A 22,121-nucleotide genomic window follows, 5' to 3' on the forward strand; every position below is an offset into this window, starting at 1 on the left:
TGCTTAATAGGATAGTCCAGTCAGTGGTATTTTAAAGGAAAAACACTTTCCTTATTTTCTATTGTAATTTTATGATAAAAAGTCTATTAGGTCCTTTTAATATGTAAGAACAATCCCACTGCTACAGGACAGCATTCTGTAGATTGGACATATGGATCCATCATTAACTTTGAAGACTATGAGTGATGTTTAACTTTCAAAACTTAAAATACTTCTGGGTCTTTCATCAATAATCCATTGAAAATATAAAATAAGTGATCAGCACAGATGATCTCATCATCTGGTCATCAGTGTCTGATTTGTATCATCCTAAATCCCTAGATATGGCAATTGTCTTAGTCTGAGCAGCATCACAATGACAGTACTCCATAATTAGTCATTAGGATTGTTTGTGCAAAATATTAAAATCCTCAGACATGGCAAAACGCCATGTTTTCTTAATTTGCTCTGACACCACAAACAAACAAACTAAATCTATTCTGCAAGGAGAATAGCCAGTGCATTGAAGTTGGCTTAGTAATTCTAAGTGCCTGTAAAAACTATTTCAGAACACTTCAACTATTTATAAATAGATTCAGCTAAAAACTTACTGTATGTTCAGAAAAAAGGTGAAGATAGTGCACACAAAAGAAAGAAGTCATTACAAGCTTGTATAGTTTTGTTTTATTATCAAATGCAAAAAAGACATTTAGTAATGGTGTCTGGAAAATATTGTTTACAACTCCAAAGAGAACAGGTTATCTAACAGTTCAAAATGCCTTGATATTTCAAAGGAGCTACATTTTTTTATCTTCTTCACTTGCTTCATGACAGACACTGTTTTCCTGTTAGAAAGCTGTGCCTACCTCTTAATCACTTGCTGAATTTCCTTCCAGTGAAAAGGCATCGCAAGTGTTCCATAACTGGGCCTTACCCCACATTCTTTTCATTCTAATGCCTGTAGTATTCAGATACCCTGAAGTAGTTCCCAGGGATGAGGGACTGTTCAAGGAATTTCTCTTGGCATCCACTGAAGATATATATGGAACAGTTGACTAGAAGCCAATTACGTTTTTGCAAAAGAAGAGAACTGTAAGGTAAGGACCTTTCTTTGATATAAAAAGCTACTGTGCTGGGAAGCCAATTACAACATGGTTGGAGCAGTTTTAACTTCATAACATAGCTTAGTCCTATCTACACAGTGAATTGTGACTACCCTGTAAAATCCAAGGCTCTAGCATGATTCATAAGGACTTGAAACATATTTCAGACCCTTCTATGACAAGAGTCCCTCAGACTGCAGTTTGATAGTGTACATGAAACCTAAAAGTAAAATCTATACTGACCTATGTCAGGCAGGACACAAAGAAATGTTTAGAGATGCCACTGGACTAGCAGTGGTGCTGAACCATCTCTAAAGAGTGACTTTTTTTCTGACTGAGGTTAACACTACAGTAGGAAGAAGTCTCACTGTTCAGACTGGTGGATCCAAGGTCATAGAACATTATCAACCTTTAAAACTAAAGTACATTTTTAGACTAAAAATTCTAAACCCATAAATACCCAAAGCTGTATTTTACAAAGAAACTTGTAAACAAGTGATAAAACATTGATGTTTTAGTTAGCAACACAAAACCACCAGTTTATTGTGCAGTCCACATTTGAATGAAAAATTCAATAGGCATTGAAAAGTTAGTTTACATAACAGAAAAACAGATGACAAAAATAGTGTAGGCAATTAATATATTTCTTATGTATTTACACATAATACTGTGATAAAATGAATGACTCAATCCACATTATGTTACAAAAGAACAAAGCTGTTGAAGGTACCAGTACCTTTCATATTATCCCATTTATAGTACTGTTCTCTTATATCTAAAATGTTCCATGACATGACAAGTTTTCAGGATGAGAAAACACTGTACAAAATTTCAGCTGAGTAATTCCTCAGAAATCTGAGCATTGCAAAGCAGTTACTAATGAGTCAGGACCTGATTCAGACAGATACTTAGGCAGTGCCTAACTTTAAAGCACACAGATGCTGACTTCTGTGGGACTTACTCACATACTTAGGCACATGCTTAAGTATCATGTTGAATTGGGAGCTTATATTTTAAAGGGCCCACTGAGAATGCAACAAACTGACAACAGTAGTGATAACTATTGAAGAGAAGGTATTGTATACCTTAGTGGATGATAAAACACTACCAATTACCCACCAATCAGAACACAGAATGCAGCCTTCTAGGTTATGTATAAAGTGTAAGATTTTTATTACATGATGAACTGAGCTTTACATGGCAATATTTCAGATAAACAGAAGAATTTTGTAATAAATTTGCATACCTGATAAAACTTTTTAGCCAGATGAGTTGTAATGGTAACAGGTTACTATTGCCAAGACCAAGATTCCCTCCCCTCCATCCCAAATTCTCAAGTAATATATCCTAAGAATTGTAAGTCGCTTATAATTACTCTATTTGCTTTAATCATTTAAGGACTAAAAAATATTGTATAACAAAATGGTAATTATCTTAAATTGGCAGGATGAGTCTATGCATCTGAAATACTGGCAAAACTAGACAAATAAAAATCAGTCTAAACAAGCATTAAAAACTTCAGAGTTAATCAACAAGCCAAGATAAAATTCTGACCTGCTCTCCAAAAATAAAATCTACAGTATGGGAATGATTTGACTGAATTTGTTAATCCAGTTAAAGCAGTTCAAGTATTTAAACTGAGACAACATTAATGAAGAGAAAGAAGAAAGCAGTTTAGCCTCCTGCAGTTTTACATCACTGGAATTTAACTTACTACTCCAAGAGAGAAGCCTTATGTTTTGCAAGTGAGTGCCATTGTACTTTACATTATTCTGGGACCAGTAAGGACAAAAGTAGATGAAAGGGGAAAATCAGAATGAAGAGAAAATTATTCAGAGCAAACCATTAAGTTACATGCAAGTCTTCAGAGTCATGTAGAATGCTACAAACTACATTGACCAATCAAAAGTTATTTGAACTTTTAGAAACCAATATTTGAAAGTTGCATTTTAAGCTATCCAATTTTGCCTTTCTGCCACATATATGAAGCAGAGCAAAAAGTTAACTAATCTTCTGTGTTTTGAGTTCCCTCCTCTTGCTTTCAAAGAATAAAACACTGATGGTTTGGGCTACAAAACTATATGCAGAGTATTTCTGAACACAGTTCCTTGAATTTCAGACAGTAAAATGTGCTCCTTTAAAGAAATAAGGAAGTTCTTATCCCTTACAAGTCTCCCCTTTTTTTACATTGCTGAGGATCTGATAAAAAACAAACATATGACCATCAGAAGTACTGATCCTGAGATGAATTATGGCAAATTTAGATCCAATGTGCTCTTTATTCAAACTTTTGTTTAAGCTTCTTCTGGAAGACAGCTGGCAGAATAGAGAGAATAGCTAGAATCATGAGAACAAATACAGAGTTCCAGGAAACTGCTTCCCCTGCTGTTGTAAGCTGGTACAGTGTTGTTCCCGCCTTAATTGCTACAAAAGATGGTGGTGCAACACCTATGTGTACAGAGATAAAACAAAGAATCAGTGAAAGAGAACTAAAACAATAAAAGCACACGTTACTTTTCAATTTTTTTTTTTTTTTTTTTTTTTTTTTTTTTAAGGCAAGCAAATGCTCTCCATCTTAGAACTTTGCTGGAAACAGTTTAAGGCAACAAAGTCCAGAACTTAATAAAAATACAGTTCATAACAAATACAGTATCATATAGAAAAACATACATACACACACCATTTTTCTATAGCACCTAGACCTTTATAATATAATCTAAAGAGGCAGTGTACATTCTTTTTCTGCGATGTATATTGTACTGACTTTTTAGTTTGCATACACAAAGACTAAGTAGCACATGGGGATTAGACCAAAAACAACAGTTTAACATGTCTAAATTTTGTTTCTAATGACACATCTCTGCATGGATTTTTCTTAGTAATCCATTATGAAATCAAATACTACATACTATTTCCAAACAAAGACACTTAACTACCCATCCATAATAAAAAAAGACAAGAACGTATGCTGGTACACAAGAAGTCAGAGAGCAACTTTTGAAGGGTCACCATTTATAAAGAGGGAAATATAAGATGTAGTTCCATTGAAGCACTGGTCAAAAACTGAGCAAGTTTACCCAAACTGAGATTTCAGTTTGGATAGCTAATAATTTATGCATGTAGTTAACTTTATTACCATGAGTAGTCCTTTTCTTTACAAGAGTGGGACCTTCCTAAATTACCACAACAGACCATATCCTAAAAGCCCAAACTAAGAACACCTTACAGTTCCCATTCATACTATTTCTATTCATTCTAAATTTTAAAAGACAATGCCCTTCAAAAAAGCATATTACTTAGTAAGCTTTATTAAAACAGATTCTTATATTTAAGTCTCAACACCATAGTACAGTCTTGTTAAATTACATGCTGTTTTTCCCTACATAGTTAGTGGCTAATAATAAAATAAAATAAGTGCTAAGTAGATAATCTTTGTTTGTATTTTTGTTTAACTATGCAGCTCAATAAAACTAGAAGGTTGGAAAAATATAGTTTTCTTGTGACAAGGAAAAGATGGAGTTTCCAAAACCTCTCGAAGCACCTAATCTAGTAGGCATACCAACGAATAGATGTATTTTGACATCATAGGGTTGTTTTTTTTAAGGGGAAAATAATTCACTTGTTCACCAAGATAGAGACAATTCCCATCCTGTAAGATTAATTTAGTTACCACTTTCTTTCAGGTTCAGTCAAGACATAATAAATAATAATACCACCTAGCTCTTTTATAGATCTCAAAGCACGTCAGTATTATCATCTGCATTTTACAGATGGGGAAATGGTGCACTTACTTTCCCAAGATCACCCAGCACTCCAATGGCAGGGCTAGGAATTGAACCAAGGTCTCCTGAGTGCTAATCCAGTGTCTCATCCGCTAGACTATACGGCTTTCAATACAGTTAATAGTATATGAATAGCTCATAGCCCATGTGAAAAATATCTGTAACAAAATGCAAACTGAAGCCTATTCAAAACATTTTTTGAATATCATTAGGAAGTTAATCCGTTCAAGAAAAATGACAATGGTAAACAAATGGGAGAAAAACAAGCCCTTCATGTGAAAACAGAGATTCTGAGGCAAAACAATTTTGCATAAAGAACATGAAGTAAATCTGAGTTTCCCTTTTCAATTAAAAAAACCCAGTAATTCTACTTCAAAGGAAAAAAAAAAGCACAAAATGGAACAAAGGACACTGCTGAAGCAAACGGATTTGGCATGTAATTTTGGACAAGTAATTGAACTTCGGTCTCATTTTCCCCAACTGTAAAATGGGAACACTACTGGAGTAAGAAGTGAGGCCCTCACATATTATGATGATCAGCTCCATAGAGAAACAAATAAAAGAAATAGTGTAGTCATGTAATCATTCAGTTGACCAGTAGATGCGGATATACACTAAATGATTCTCTGAAGGGGCGGGGGGGAACAACGGGGTCCTTAAAACGCTTTAATTTATTAACCAAAATTCTTACCTAGAAAAGTACCAATGAAAAATACTTTCAGTGGTACATTTATTACAGGAGATGTTATATTGATAAACCAATTAGGAAGAAAAGGCGTTATTCTCAAAAATATTATGTAGTTAATGAGGTGTTCTCTGTGTCGTTCAACCTGCCACAAAATTAGAAAAAATTCAGTAAAATCCCTGTCTTGGAAAAACACATGTATTATTAAATAAGGCTGCTCTTATTGAGATACAGTGCATCTGCAGTCTAGTTATTAGCTAACAAGTTTAGATAGATTTCTTTAGTGGAAACAAAAGCAAAAAAATAATAGACAATATATTTAAACAAGTTCCGGATTGGAGCTTGTGAGGAGGGTCAGGAAAAACATTTGTTAAATATAGTGCTGAAGTTAGCTTAGAAATTCTGACTTTTGGGATGGGAGTTAGACATTATATTATATCTACTCAGTGAACTAAATCAACTCACTCTTTAACAAGGAAAAGTAGTTCACCAAAGAGCAACTATTGGTCTTTGTTTGTGCAGCTACATCAGATAGAAAAGCAAAATGTATAAACTTAGATCCAGATGCCCTTTTACACCACATATTTGAAAACCTTATCCAGACTTGAGGTTTTACTATGTTTATACACCAAGGTTAGACATAGTAGATGTGTCTACATAAGGAATGAGGTGCATTTGAACATGAGTTAGCAAGGGAAGCCTAAGGCTTACTCTGACCAGCTAACATTAAAACTAATAACTACGAATTGTCTTGTCAACACCATGTTAAAAATACACTTTTTATCCTGGTGAAAAACAAGAGGAGTAAAGCCTTAAACTATAACACTGTTTGATCTTACCTGTGGGCCTAGAACTAAGATATGTTACCTGATTTAGAAACGGCTTCTCAACATGCTTATAACATGGTTTTGGGCTGTTCATGTATGTAGCTTTACTAGTGGAGATAGGTTCTAGATAGCAAGTGCTTAATGTTTTCACTTAATTGGAATATACCCCAGGCTTTAGCACAATTCTTAAAACTGTCTCGGTTTCATCTACACTGCAGAACCAGTTGTGTTGGAAGAGTAATGGGACAACTACATTGTAATCAAATCCCACTCCCATAGTTGAATAGTCATGTAAGTGGGACTAGAGACCCTATATACACAAATAGTGATAACAGCTTAATGTGATTCCTGCCAAAACAGATCAGGTACAGTTTGCCTGGCTATGGAGAAACAGGTTTAAAAAAAAAAAAAAAAAAAAAAGTTAAATGAACTATACATCCAAAACAAAGGTTTGTAAAATAGTTATTCCTGATCCACAATTGCCAGAAAAGTTGGCTTTAAAGTTTGTTTAAGAATAGAACATTGGGCACAGAAAGTAAAGAGTATGGTTTTGTTCATCAAGAAAATCTCTTCCAGTGAAATTCATCCAAGAGGGTGTTTACTGTTGTAACATTAAAAAAAATCATGTTTTTAAAAATCTGAAATAAGAGGGTTACTGCAGTTAGATTATGAACTCAAATTTAAGAGAACAGTTTAATTTTTAAATATTAAGCTGATTCCTTATATGACAGAGTTTAAATATCACATTAGAAAGACTACATATTTAATTGTATTTGCTGAACCTGCTTAATGCTAAATTTGCTTTCCACCTCATTCCATAAATGTGCTTTGGGCCAGATTCTGCCATGCTTATTCATACCAAGTACAGTAGTACTGTACACTCAATGAGTTGCACCATTTGCTTTAAGGAGAATACACTTGGAGTGAGGTACTAGGTGTGAGTAATGATAGCAGAATCAGCCATTTCTTATTAGGTTTATTGTGAACATCAAAACCCTTATGATTCCATCTTCTTCAATTCACATTTTATATAATCAGTATGAATGTTTACCAAAAGCAACTTTACCTGTTCTGACCATTTCACTGCTTTCTCTGTTAAATATCTGTACACAACTGGCCGTCCCACTAAATATGAAAGCATATAACAGAAAGAGGCTCCAAGTCCAGAACACTGCAAGTGGGGGAAAAAAAGCGAGAAGAAATTCTTTGCAATTTGTACAACAATCTCTAATCCCTGCTGATTTCATTAGCAGTAAAGGGCCTGACTCCATACAGCTATCCATTTCGGCTGCTTTACAGGGTTCTCCTTTAATTGTCTGTGTTAGCCACTCCTACATATACACAAACAACACCTATCGTTATAATATTTTCTATAACTGCTTTGCTTAGGCCACTGTGATCCATGGACGAGCTCCATTCAGGTGGTCCGCAGATAGTTCCCTCTAAGGTGCGCACCTGGGCAGCTGCACATGAGAGAATGAAGGGCCACCCACCTAATTAGTGGAGTCGCACAAGCATGCAGCTCCACTAATTAGCTGCCTGGACCCTGGAGAAGACGCACATGTAAGGTGAGGTGGTGGCCTTGGGGGGAATATGGGGTAGGTGGGGGGGGGCAGTGGGGTGAGGGGAGGGAATTTGGGACGTGCAGGGCTGTGGTGGCCAGAGAAAGAGGCGACTTTCCCCAGCTCCAGTGCTATGGCTGCTGGGGAGAGATGGCCCTCCTTCCCCGCCTTAGCTCCATGGGGGGGGAGAGACACCCCTCCTCCTTCCCAGCCCAGCTGGGGGATGCCGCAGGAGGGGAGAGACAGCTCTCCCCAAACTACTGCTAAAAAAACTTAATGGAAATCACTTGTCTGGACAAGTGATTTCCATTACATTTGGGGAGAGGTATGGAAACCATTAAGGCCAGATCTTTGTTATCTGGTATAGTTCTGGCTCTTCAGAGTACTTCCATTGACTCTTAAGTAGCAAGGAGCACTAGGTTTGGTGGGGGTGCTGTTAGGTGTTTTATAGGATAAAGACCTTATTTGCAAGCTCTTTGAAGCAGGGATCTGTCTGCAAACTCCAAGCCATGTGTTAATGTGCTCCAGGGCTTGTAAAAACTCCATGAGTCCACTGTGAGTTTCTGAGTGGGTGACATACACAATGTGAAACCAGGAGATCTCTGCCTGTTTCTACAAGGCTCTGGTGCATTTGCACAGCGTGGGTCTTAAACACTCATTTAAAATACCCATAACCAACCACTTGATGTTTTACTTCCCTTCATATTTTCAGTGTCACTTGTTTATTGTTTTGCTGTTTGTGTTACTTTATTACTTATTTTTACTGTTCTATGTGTGAAGTATTTATCAAATTAAGAGTTGACATCTCAGAGAAATTTCATAAACCTGGGTGAATGCCTTTTACTCTCCTTTCCAGTATCAGAAAATATTGTATTAATATTTGCAACAAGCATGACTATTTCTACTTAACTCATAGATTTGTTTAGCATCTTAACGCAGAGCTATGTGTACAGATAATATGCAAGCAAGAGGGATAGTTAATTATTATTACGTTTTTTTTTTAATATAGCGCTTTTATCCAAAGCGCTTGAACACAGTTAGCTAATGGTACAAACAACATTTGGAAAGATCATTAAGTGGTCCGCCAAGATCCTCAGCAATTTTCAAGTGGTCCACGAAAAAAAGTTTGAGAACCACTGATTTAGGCAAAAAGATGCATTGGTTTACATCCATCTTGACATTCATTACAGATGTAACAAGATTACTTTCTATTCCAAAAATGCTAAATGAGAACTGTTACCACCAATCAGTTTAAGAAGGCTTTGAATAGTAACAATAAAAAAGGCCTTTTAAATGTATTCTAAATAGATTCAGATTCCTCAATTGTGAAAACCCATCACCTCAACTAGATCTAGACGCATCAAGTCTAGATCTACTTGACTAACTCTATCCTAAGCCCTTGAGGACCATCATCTTTTTGGCAGAAGAGGTCAGGACAAGACACGACACCCTTTGAAGCCTGTCAAGGCCATTCAAGAACCTCTGTTTAAGCCACAAAACTCAGTGGTTTAAAAAACCGTTTCAGCTAACACCATTGTGTTACCAATAGGAACTGGAAAAAAAAATTGGGGGGGGGGGGGAGTATTTTTTGTAAGCATAGTGGTTTTGTTATGTACACAGTATCCCTCTGATTTTGTAATGTAATGTAATAAATATACAGACCTAAATAATTCGTGGTCTGAATTTTATGATGTATTTTATAGGCAGTTTTCAGCATAAGTCAACAACTGGGGCCAGATTTTCGTAACTGCTCAGTACCCTGGCCCAAACAGCTAACACCAATGAAGTCTGGCTGAGCACTTTAGAAGCGAGGCTCTATCAGCTCAACAATGCTGACTGAAGTCTGCGATAATTCTCCAATTGCCTCACTGGACTCAATCAGGGCTTGTCTACACTACACCGCTTTTAGTGACACAGCTGTGTCGCTACTGGCATGCCGCTACAGCCGTGCAGCTAAGTCGGGCAGCGTAGGCGCTGCTTGTCAGCTCTCCTGCAGACAAAAAGCTTCCACCCCCAACAAGCGGTGTTTGCGTTGTCAGCAGGAGAGTGCTCCTGCCAACAACATACTGTTCACACTGGCACTTGTTGCAGCAAAACTTTTGTCTTTTGTTGTTGTTGTTGGGGGGGGGGGATTTAACACCTCAAAGACAAAAAAGTTGTGTCATTCAATTGCCAATGTAGACATAGCCTCGGTGCTAAAACCTCCTCACCAACACCTCAGGTGGTTAAGCTACAAGGATTAAGAGAGATACAGAGGCAGCATGCTCCTAAACCCTGCTTGACCACAACCGCAGTCATCCCAAATGCCAATGGGGGAAGGGGAGGGAGGAATACATACTTACCAGACAGACAAGAAATAAGGCTAATGGGAACGGATAAAGAAACCCTGAGAGGATACTGAGAAATATAGAGCCAGGTATAGCAAATGTTTGCAAGCTGAGTGCTTCTCAGTTAAGGATAGAACATCGCGTTACTTAGAACTTTTACATTCTTCATTTTAAAAGCGATCATGGTATTTACCAACTTACAAGCTGAACACTAGAAATATGTATATCTTCAAAATACTACTGTTGGCATAAGCAGTTTACACGAGATATTTGGGGAGCACTGCATTAATATGAGTTTTTAAGGCCTTGCCCACAAACTTGCACCAATTTAACAATCTTTTTTGCAAAGACACTTTTAGTTAAGTCAGTGCAAACTGTTTTCTTCTTTCAGGTTTAGGTTTAGGGTTCATTCGAGAGATGGGACGACAAACCGCTTTGATAAGGTACAGTACAAATAAGTACTGTATAACCAGTAACAAAATCTCATTCTTCACCCGCAGCATACACATACCATTCCAGCCTCACACCACTTTTATTAGATTTTAAGGCCAGAAGGGACCACTGGGATAATCTAGTCTGACCTTCCACATAACATTGGCCATAGACTTTTCACCTTGTCATTCCTGCCCAAACCTTTAACTTCTGTTTCAGCTGCAGAGTATTTTTTTTTTTTCCCCCAGAAGTTACCAAAACATCCTATACATTGTGGAGGTTTTATCGGTGTTGGTACTAGGATAAGACAAAACCCATATTTGTTTGGGACATACGCCAGAATTTGAAACCAAGTCTTCAAAAGTTAAAATCTAATACAATAATCCATTGTATGGGCTTAATTTTAAAGAGTGACAAGTTTGCACACAAACCAATAGTAATATCCAACAACCATGAGATCGCCTTCCTACCCTAAATTTCTTCCCTTTTAAAAACCTCTTCATCCTAGAGGTCCATGTTAAGGACTACATACTTCTCACTACATAAACTAGATAAGGGATGTCAAACATATAGTCCAGATTAAATTGAAGTATTTATTTATGTGGTCATCAAGACATGTTCAACTTGTGCAGAAGCTCACGCAGCTTCCCCCCCCCCCCCTTTCTAAAAAGGTGTATTTTTAGTCCTCTCAGTTGTGAAGGAAGCCATCCAAATGCAAACCTAGAATAACTGATGCCACGTAGACATGAATCTGAAAGCAACAGTGACTCAGAGTGGTGGACTCCCTTGTCCAGTATTAATTTGCTTGAAGTGTCAATTCAAACTCAGTTCCATAGGAACTGGGAGTTGCTGCCTGGAAATAGAGGAAAAAAACGTTCTTGGGGGTCTTGCCACCAATTCAGCTCCGTGTTGATATGAGGTGGGACTACAACCTTGTTCATCTGATGTCTTATCGAGTAGCAGGCTAACTGGAGCCAAAGTTGAAGGGGCCACAAGTGGAAGTCTGGAAAGCGCTGTCACAAGCACTCGCCAATGTGGTATACAATTCCAAGGCAAGTCTGTACCATCATAGTCAGGTTTGATTTTATTCTGTTTAAAAATTACTACAATGATAGGACTCTGTCCTCTGGAAGAAAAGCCCTCACTGACCGGAACTGATCATGTCTCCTATGAACACTAATATTAATGATAGGGGAAGGACGATTCTTCTTAGTTCACACGGAAGCGCACTTAGGCAAAACAGGTAGAAGGCACATTTCAGGCTTGTTGACATCTATTGTTGGGGTCAGATAGACATTGATACTTCTTCGGTTTGCAGCCACAATTAACCATTTTGTGAAGGCTCACTGCTTGTACTACTAGCTGGGCCCCACTATGAATTTCAGGTACTTCCTGTGGGCCGGGTGGATGGCTATGCAGAAGTAGGAGTACTGTAAGTCGAGAGTTACAAGCCTGTATTGAGTCTGAAGAGATGGAATGATGGAGGCAAGTGTTACCATACTGAATCCGTGTCATTTTCATTCAATCTCCTCAGCTCTAGGATAGGACAAAGAATAAGGAAATATCAGATTCCCCCTTTCTTCAGAATAAGGAAATACCAGAACATCTTTCCCCGTATTCCTGCAGTACCTCTTTTATGACTTCTAGACAAAGCAACAAGGCTACTCCTGTTTGGAGTAGGTTCTCATGAGAAAGGTTTCTGAAAAGACAGGGAAGGAGGACTACATAGGGAGAAAGGCAAGGAAATGGTTAGAGTAGCCAGGGCTGATGATGCGTAGCACCCATTGGTCAACTGTAATCACAACCCACACCTGGTGAAAAGAACAAGGTGGCTTTTGAAGGTCAGGGTAGGCTCTAATTTGGCTCCAGTGTGTCTCCTTGAATCTCAGGGCCTTTCACAGAGGTACTCCAATTATTAAGTATGGAGTAGAAGGGAGCTCTCTCTTTTGGGGACGATATATGTATGATTACAATAGGGGACTAGGGTGCATTCCGCGAGGGATCACAACAGGGATCTAAAATCCTTAATGAAGTAGAGCACTTCAGCTGTTTTACTGCTGAAGAGCTCCATCCCTTTGAAGGGCAGGTCCTCTACGATGCATTACACTTCTTGGAAATGCCGAACACTGGAAACCAAAGCCCATCTCATGGTGATGGCAGTGTCCGATACAACCTTGGCTACTTGTAAGCATATCTTTGAGACCATTTGACCCTCCTTCATGAGCTCTCAGAGTTCCCTCTTATTATCCTGTGCGAGCATTGCTCTCATGTCACAAAATTATATTTTGAACAAAGCCTATTTTACTTTAGAACACAGAGCTTAGTAGTGATGCTGAGGAATCACTTTTTTTTTTTGAATGGTCTTTTCTGGGGTGCCCTTTGCAGACCTGGATTTTTCCTGTACTGCTGATATCACAGTTACGGTGAGCATATAAATTTTCAAAGCTCTTTTGTGGCTCCTCTTTTTTGCTCCTTGTAGATGAGGGAGCAAGAGTGGTTGGGGTCTGCCAAAGGTGAAGATTATGCCCTTCTCGAGTTCAAGTGTGCCCTCACTGATGGGGAGGGCAATTCTGGCTGGGGCTGAGGAGTTCAGGATGTCAAAGATCTTAATGACCTTTGCCTGGGTCACTGAGATTTCAATGCAGAGGGCCTCAGAGAGCCAGGTCTGCAGGTACTAGAATGCGTTGAAGGTGTCAGGTGCAAGTGCTACTGCCCCATCTAGTGACAAGGGAGGTTGCTGGAGCTCTTTTGGTATTGCCTTTTCACAGAGGCCCATGTCTGGCTCAAGCAAGGGAGGTCTGGCTAATGACACCCCCTATGGAGCAAGATCTTCTCTTCCATAAGACATGGAGGAAGATCTGTTCCAGCACACACATGATGTGGTTCCCTAGTATGATGATTGGGGGCAAAGTGCTTAAATCCCTGTTAAGGGAACTTGTAAAAAAATTTAGAATCAATCATATTTTAAAGTGCCATCCTGATATTAACTGTGTGTGACTTATCAGAACAAGACAACAAACGTATAGTATCAAACTCAGAGTAAATGAACAAAGTGTACAATTGCTTTCTAAGCATATTTCAAGGGTTGAGAAAAACATCACAGCATGCACATTAGTGACAGACTTTGGTCAACTAATCTAAGAACAACGACATTTAACTATTAGAGCAGCAGATGTCATGGTGTTTAGACAACTGACTGTTTTTTTTTTTTAAAACACTTGTTACCTTACATCTATCTTTGTCATTTCAACTAACTTCCCTTTTGTATAGAATCCATTTAAAATGTTATTTGTGAACAACTGCTTTTTGGAATAGAACCAGCTGTAAAATAAATCATTACTGAATTAATGACATTCAATAACCCTGTTTTGAGTTACTAAAACCTCTCAAATGGAGTTAGAGAAGACCTCCTTCACCATCCTTTTTTAAAAATTGTAAGTGGAACAGCCGTTGAAGGTTCACTTTTATCTAAGCATTTTTTTTATTACCATTACTAATTAATATATTCTGAATCCTGCATCACTACCAACAAAAAGAAAACTGCTGCTTGGACTAACAATTAGACTGTACTTTAACTCCAAATATCTTGTACTTGTTAACTTCACATAAAGAGATCCAGCAATTCTTTGTGTAAAATAGGCATTACAGGAATTAAGGAGTGCCTTGAAATACTTCTGAGAAATGCCCCAGATACAAGTTTAAATTCTCTCATTCTTTTTATAGTATCTGTAATAGATGCAGTGTTTGAGTATCTTAGGCATGTGGGGCTGTACTTAATTTTGATTTTCTTTTTAAGATCTCCACAAGATCCATACAAATGATTTGAAACAATTGAACCGATATATTCTATAAAGCCAGACAGTTTATATGTTAAGTTAAATATTAAGAACCATTTCCAAAAGGACACCGTCAAGATTGGTAGATTTAAAACAGCGTTCTAGCTGCATTTACTAGTGAACATGTACACCGCACTTTCCTTCTGCCAGTCTGGTCCATTCTTACAGGCAGGCAGGCACTTGAATACACAAGAAAATGACTAAGTACTTTAGAGTTCAGTATTCTTGTGCATTTCCATACCTGGCCTAAAGACAACCCAATAGTTACATTTTTAATCTTCATCCTCGAAGGATTAAGAGCCAGTAAGCTTGTTTACATCCCTCCTTCAAATTTTTCAGAGAAAAACATCATTAATTGTAACTAAACAACTTTCATATCAGCAGGAAAAGGATACAAAACATATGTAGCAAAATAAGCCACTAATACTTGGACGTAGAAGGTGTCTTTGTATTTGGAGAGGACTTTTCCTAAGGCCTTAGCATCATCCATCTCTCTGGGAATCTTTATACATTCTCTCTCTTCTCTGAAGGGGGGGAGGGGGAGAAAAAAAAAAGATTTCCAAGAATTAGGCTAAGTAATCAGTAAATACAATTTTAAAACTCATTTGCCCCAATATAAGATAATAAATCAAAGAGCTATAATGAGAGCAAAACAATTAGTCTAACTGCTGGTGATAACTTTCCTAGGCAGAGAACACAAATCTATAGGATTCTGCAGCTGAAACCCTCAGATAATTTTAGGTGTTTTCAACATTATTTCTCCTTGTTCAGTTTATACAGATGAAGAAAAATTAACATTGATTGAGATTTTTTGAGAGGGATGGCGTGTTACCTCCTTCACAAGAGGAAACATTTTTCAGGTATTTTGCCTTATGGGTGCATACTTTCTTTGTTGCCTTTAAGTTGAAGTCTGCAGTATAATTTTTGTACTGTTATACCTTATTTCAGTTAGGCATGAGAATTTTATTTTTTTGCCACTATAGTTAAAAGCAATACAACCTCCTCACTGTGGACACAATTATACCAGTATATACGTGCCTTACACAGGTATAGCTTATTTCCCCCACCCATATGAGAACAAATAATACCAGTATAAATCACATTTATACCAGTATAACTGTATCCAAAGAGGGGAAGGTTGTACTAATTTAATTATAGCAGTATAGTTAAAGTGGTACAACTTTTGCTTTTAGACTAGCTCTGACTGGCAGTCTCCAGCACTTGCTTCTGGATATTTCCAACTTCGAAGTTTTATATTTTGACTTTCTGGGTTGTCTTATGAATTCTCCCCCCCCCCGTTTTTTTTCAAATTTTTATCAGCTTATGAAAATGTTGAGGTATGTCAGTTTGGGGACCTCCTAAAACCTTTAGTTGTAGAGGATACTCCAAAGAAAAGCCAGCAAATTAATCCTTAATATACTTACTCACTAAGCTGTGGAAAATTTTTATATACTAGAAACATAATCGAAGCAGCAGACAGAAAGATGGACACTAATATGAGGAGTGACATTCGTGCTGATCCACCTTCTGTATGGGCCCTTCCTAAAATTTAACAAAATTATAGTTAACATAAAAACAAATATGACAGAGTTCAAAGTTATGCTTCCAAAAGTTTTTAAAAGTAAGTATTTTGTGAATAAAATCTTCCCACCAAAAAGCCATCTCTCTTATATTCCCTAGAAGCCGCAGGCAAAATCTTGCATTCCTTACTTGAGCAAAGCTCCCACTGACATAAACCCAAATAAGGACTACTGGAGCTGGCCCTCAATTAATACATTAAAGGAGAAAACCTGCTTTACACCCTTATTAACCACAGCAAAGTAACATGAGAACACGCAAGCACAGTACACTAAACTTTTTGCCAAAATTCCCCACCACTGGTTTAGCTACAGTAAACAAAATGCTGATGGCCATGCTGTCTAACTCTGCTCAGGGAAGATCTAGTGCTGCACTAACTCAGGCCACCCATGTCAACACTACAAGAAAAGGTATTTTTAACACATTAACTAATCAAAGTAAATCCTAGGAGATACATTTACAAAATTATCTTCCCTTTTCTAGACTAGGATTTTAACACATACTTATTAACATATTGTAGCTAACATGTTAAAAACCACACCTTTTTTTTAAATGAAGACAAGGCCTAAGGAAAAGGTACTTTTAAAAATAGCTTTCACTTAGCCTTAGTATACACAGGAAAGTTTTTTTTTCAATATAACCTAAGATGTGACATTAAACTGATATAACGATACAAGTAAACCCCTCCCCTACCCAATGGAGATGCGCAGAACTCCCCCAGGAGTTAAGAGTTACTGCGTGCACGTATATTTAATGAGTCCCAGAGATTTCTAATTCTTCACACACAAAAAAGCATCTGCCAAAATGTTTCTGCAGTTCCACCTTTTGTCCACCAGAGGGTGCTGTGGCAATAGAACAAATAGCAGCAGGGCTTGTCAGGCCAAGTCAGTAGACAGGAGCTGTTGGGGAGGAGAGGGGGGTGTCAGACAGGGGCTCATAAGGGCTAGTAGTGGGGGAGGACAGACTGTCGCAGGGGCTGAATGGGAGTGGAGGCACAGGGCCACAGTGGGGAAGGAGGTGCAGAGACACATAGGGACAGGGGAGTGGCTGGGTGAGGGCACAGGGACACATGGGGACAGGGGCAGATGTGCCTGACTGAATGGGAGAGACTAGGGGTCAGCCAGGTGTGCATGGGGGAAGCTCCCTAACAATCCGTCCCTACCCCACAAAAAACAACCTGTTCCATACTTTTCCTATCCATACCCAACAGCCCTCCAAGTTCACACCCAGGCTCCTTCCCAGCAATTACTTCCCTCTCCCTCAGCTCCTCTGTTACCCCTCACTCCTCCAAGCCTTCGCTCTGCTTCAAAAAAAAAAAAAAAAAAGGCTGTGGGAAATACGGTTTTGTATTGTAGTTTAGATGAATTATTACTCAAAGTTCTGTATTAATATGCCTAGCAAGGAATCTATTTGTCAAAAAACATTTCCTGAATCTTTTTTGTCGTCTGTATTGTTACAGACATACTTGCTGACAGGTATTTTGAAATAAATTACCAAAAATAATTGAAACTGGTGTGATTATATTGTGTTATTTTGACAAATAAAATATGCAGAATTTTGCAGAATTAAAAAAATTCTGTGCACAATATTTTAAAGAAAAAAATTTGGTGCAGAATACCACCGGGAGCAACTCTTATTGCAGTATGAGGGTTTGTCTACATAAAGACATTCAGGAAAGTTAATCTTAACTGGTGCAACCTTAATGCACATTAACCCCCCCTCCCTCTATGGATGCTCTTTTTCACAAGTAATGTTGCTTTAGTCTGCTGTAGCTCAGTCCTTGAGTGTAACACAGCTATACCAGCAAAACCCTCCAACCACATATGCAGTTATACCAACCAGAAATGCTTTGGATGGTATAGCGGATACTGGGTTAGCAAGCAAAATGAGCTATACCAGCAAAGGCACTTTTTTAGCAGTATAACTGCATCTACACTAAGGCTTTTGCCAGCATAGCTATTACATTAAAAATAAAAAAGCAAAAATTTTACATGTATACCTGGCCTTAATTTCTCTGCTGGAGCGCCACAACACAAAAATCCCAAGATGCTGGTTTCATTTGCAGCTCCTGGTGGCATGATTATGATGCCACTATGCAACATGCACAGCAATCTATTGCATTACCATTTCAATGTTGTAAGCCAGAAAAAGGATGATGAAACATAATAAAAACAAAACAAGTGCTCTGACTAGTTTCAAGTTTACTTACTTTGCCAATTTTGCCTTGAAGTCAGTAAAAATGTTTACCATAGTCCCTTGATTTTACTGCCTCTGTTTTGTCTGAAGTGCTAGAGCCATGCAGCTACAAACTTAATTGGGTTTTTTTTACTACCACCTTCTCCAGAATGATAATCCAATATGAGGAAGGGAAATCTACTGGATGGAACTAATAGTAGTAAAATTAAGCATGTGGGGGACATTAGTATGTTCTCCATTTCTCATCCATTCCACCCAAATTTGTTTTAACAGTTTGCAAGATATACAGTAGAGAATTTATTATAAGTGACTAAAGATTTTAAATTGCACTGTGAAACCATGCCAATTTCCAAACCATGCTAATATAGTTCAATGTTTTAAACACAACCCAGAGTAGATAATCACAATACTTGCCATACCTAGTCAGACCAGATACATACAGCTGCCTTACCCAAATGCACCTAACTGATAGGGCAACAATGTACTTAGAAAATCCCTTTTCAACTCTATCAATTTACAGCCAGATATTAAATTATTCTACTATTTTACATATCCAGTAAGTACACACAAATTAAAGCCCCAATCTCGCAAGCCACTCTGTGCAAGTAAGGCTACGTGTGAGCACAGGGTTGCACATGACAGGTTACATAAATGAAAACTAAGGATATATTTTCATTTTGAATACCCTATCATCAGGTTCGGTCACCAAATGCCTATGAACAGCCTTATGTACAACTGTGTGTAGTTTAGTTCTGTACTTTATTAACATTGTTTCCCTGAAAATGCCCAGCCCTGACAAACTTACAAGTGACAACTCACAATTCATAGGTGCTGCAGACCCTTCTGTATGAGCCATTCACCCAAGAATGGTTCAGTACAGTGCCCCTCACTAGCACATAACAGGGAGGGCTCAGATGACCAAAGTGAGATGTCTGCTTTAAGACACTCAGATCCTGACCAATGGGGAAGTGACACAACTGGAAGGGAAACACTGGGGTGCAAAGAGGGAGCCACCAGTGGGTAACTGGCAGGGAGAGGCTTGCTCCCTTGCTTACCCTTCTGGAAGAAGGGCAGAGAGGCCCATCAGCACAGAATGAGCCACAGCATCACAGCCCCGCAGGGCTTAGCATGTCCTCGGAGCCGTTTGCTTAATGGCAACACCTGCCCGGCTGACAACAACACTGCCCACCACCTCCCCAAATCAATGCCACCTCAGTGCCTGCATGTCCCTGAACAGTGACCCTACACAGTGCCCCTCTCCCTGCCCCCATCTCCCCACATTGCTCCAACCTCACCAAACCAATCCCACCCCACTTCAGTGCCCCTTTCCCCAACACTGACCCCACAGAGTCCCTTCCACTGCCCCAAACCGACTGACCCTACAGTGTCTCCTGCCCCCCACACTACTCCAAACCAACCCCCCCTCAGTGCCCCATCCCTGAACACTGACGCCACAGACTCCCCTCTCCCTATTGCCTCCAACCTACCTCCCTTTGCAGTGCCCTTCCCTTTGCCCCAAACCAACCCCATATCAGTGCTCCCAACCCACACACTGACCAGACAGTGCCCCTCCCTTGACCTTCCCCCCACATTGCTCCTACAGAGCCCTTCTCCCTACACCCATTGCCCCCTCCCCAGATACTGACACCACAGAGCCCTTCTCCTTGCCCCCCATTGCCCCAAACCACCCCCCCAGTGCCCCCTCCCCAGACACTGACCCCCCAGAGCCCTTCTCCCTGCCCCCCATTGCCCCCAAACCGCCCCCAGTGCCCCCTCCCCGGACCCTGACCCCCCCAGAGCCCTTCTCCCTGCCCCCTCCCCGGACCCTGACCCCCCCAGAGCCCTTCTCCCTGCCCCCCATTGCCCCCTCCCCGGACCCTGACCCCCCAGAGCCCTTCTCCCTACCCCCCATTGCCCCAAACCGCCCCCTCCCCAGACACTGACCCCACAGAGCCCTTCTCCTTGCCCCCGCCATTGCCCCAAACCGCCCCCTCCCCGGCCACTGACCCCATCCTGCCCCCAGCAGCGGCCCCGCTGCTCACACCGCCCCCCGGCCGGCATCAGGGCGGCACCTTCAATGCGCTGCCGCTGGGGCCGGGCGCTCGCCAGCTCGCCGGGGCGCCGCTCCGCCGCTCTGCGCTGCGCCATGGCCCCGCGCTGCCAGGAGCCGGACACCCGGCAACGAGACACAGGCCCAGCCAGGTGAGCCCAGGCCCGCCCGGCACCAAGAGCCGCGAGAGGAGGCGGCACCCGCCGCTCCCGTCACCCCACCCAGGCCCCACACGGCGCATGCCCGCCCGCACCGCCTCGGACCTGCAGGCAGAGGGCTCCGCGTTTAAGTGGTAAATACGGTAACGCCCAGCAGGTTTTGCGTTTTTAACCTGTTATTTACGACAAACCCTGAACTGTGGTAACGCTAAATCAAGGTTGTGTGTTCAACCATGTAAATACGGTAATCCCTAGGCGGGGATATATGTTGTAAAACTGAGGGTGAGTTGCATGTTTCGGTTTATACTAACGCCCAGTCACGGGTGCGTTTAGGCTATTAAATACGGCAGCGCACATCCAAGATTTCACTGTTTCCCGCTTCCCAACATGAAATCAGTAAAGCCTAGATCAGTGCGTGTTAAATGCTTAACCCAATAAATACTCTAAAACGGAGGGTAACGTGAGCCACGTCTTCCTGATTAACCCATTAAACATGGTTTAAACCTCAAGGTTGGACTTCAATAAATACGGTAATGTCCAACTAGAATTGCGTGTTTTCCTGAGTAAATATGACAGGTTTCAGAGTGGCAGCCCTGTTAGTCTGTATCCGCAAGAAGAACGAGGAGCCCTTGTGGCACTTTAGGGACTAACACATTTATGAGAGCATCCGGTGAAGTGGGCTGTAGCCCACGAAAGCTTATGCTCAGATACATTTGTTAGTCTCTAAGGTGCCATAAGTCCTCCTTTTCTTTTTGAGTAAATATGGTAGCTTGTTTAGCCTATTGACTATAACAGGAAGGCAGGGCTGTGTGTCTAGCGCAATAAATAGGATCATGCTGTTAAATATGGCAATGCTCATCTGAGGCTGAATGTTTAACCGCTATACTTGGTAACACACTCAATCAGAGCGCATTGTGTTTAAAACACAGTAAATACCATAATGCAGAGCTGGAGTCAGTAAATATGGTAACACAGGGCCTCCTTTAACAGTGCCGGTAGTTAACCACTGGAACAATTTACCAAAGCTGGTGGTGGATTCTCCCTCACTGGCAGTTTTTAAATCAAGATTTCTAAAAGTTGTGCTCTAGGTCAGTCAGGAATTACTTTGAATATATGCTCTGGCCTGAGTTATACAGCAGGTCAGAGTACTGTAGATGATCTCAATGGTCCCTTCCAGCCTCAGAATCTCTGGGATAGTTGGTGGAGTGCTAAGTGCACCATGACTGGAGGGACAGCACTTTAAGCCCCTAGCAGCTGGTGGGTTCCAAAAACCACTTATATGTGTGGCTCGAACAATAGGATAATTAACTAGGTAGAAAAAAAAATGCAGATAGCCTAAATTTGTTGACTAAACAGTTACAACAAAGTAGGTCCTAGCATAGTCCCTAGGACAGGGGTGGGCAAACTTTTTGGCCTGAGGGCCACATTGGGGTTCCGAAATTGTATGGAGGGCCAGGTAGGGAAGGCTGTGCCTCCCCAAACAACCTGGCCCCTGCCCCCTGACTGCCCCCCTCAGAACTCCCAACCCATCCAACACCCCCCCTGCTCCTTGTCCCCTGACTGCCCCCTTCCAGAACCCCCCCCGCCCCTAACTGCCCCCTGGGAC

The 22,121-nt window shown here is 40.3% G+C and overlaps 1 protein-coding gene across 1 annotated transcript; it reads right to left on the reverse strand.

Moving 5' to 3' along the window:
- Positions 1 to 659: 659 nt before the first annotated feature.
- TMEM41B (transmembrane protein 41B) lies at positions 660 to 20,590 on the reverse strand. The gene is made up of 7 exons (XM_074955026.1): positions 20,380 to 20,590; positions 15,958 to 16,075; positions 14,929 to 15,057; positions 10,281 to 10,374; positions 7,443 to 7,547; positions 5,556 to 5,694; positions 660 to 3,530 (listed from the first exon to the last, which is right to left on the reverse strand). The coding sequence occupies exons 1-7, from the start codon at positions 20,453 to 20,455 to the stop codon at positions 3,361 to 3,363; spliced, it is 831 nt and encodes a 276-aa protein (XP_074811127.1). The 5' UTR covers positions 20,456 to 20,590; the 3' UTR covers positions 660 to 3,360.
- Positions 20,591 to 22,121: the final 1,531 nt, after the last annotated feature.

This window comes from Natator depressus, chromosome 6 (genome assembly GCF_965152275.1).
Source record: "Natator depressus isolate rNatDep1 chromosome 6, rNatDep2.hap1, whole genome shotgun sequence".
Classification (NCBI taxonomy): Eukaryota; Metazoa; Chordata; order Testudines; family Cheloniidae; genus Natator; species Natator depressus.

What these genes read in the sequence shown, in the direction of transcription:
- TMEM41B (XM_074955026.1), bottom strand. Translation starts at nt 20,455, where the DNA reads ATGGCGCAGCGCAGAGCGGCGGAGCGGCGCCCCGGCGAGCTGGCGAGC. An exon ending in TATTTTGCTACATATGTTTT is followed by an intron (nt 10,375 to 14,928) that starts GTATCCTTTTCC and finishes AGAAGCACTCAG; the next exon opens with CTTGCAAACATTTGCTATAC. An exon ending in CAGTGAAATGGTCAGAACAG is followed by an intron (nt 5,695 to 7,442) that starts GTAAAGTTGCTT and finishes ATTTTGTGGCAG; the next exon opens with GTTGAACGACACAGAGAACA.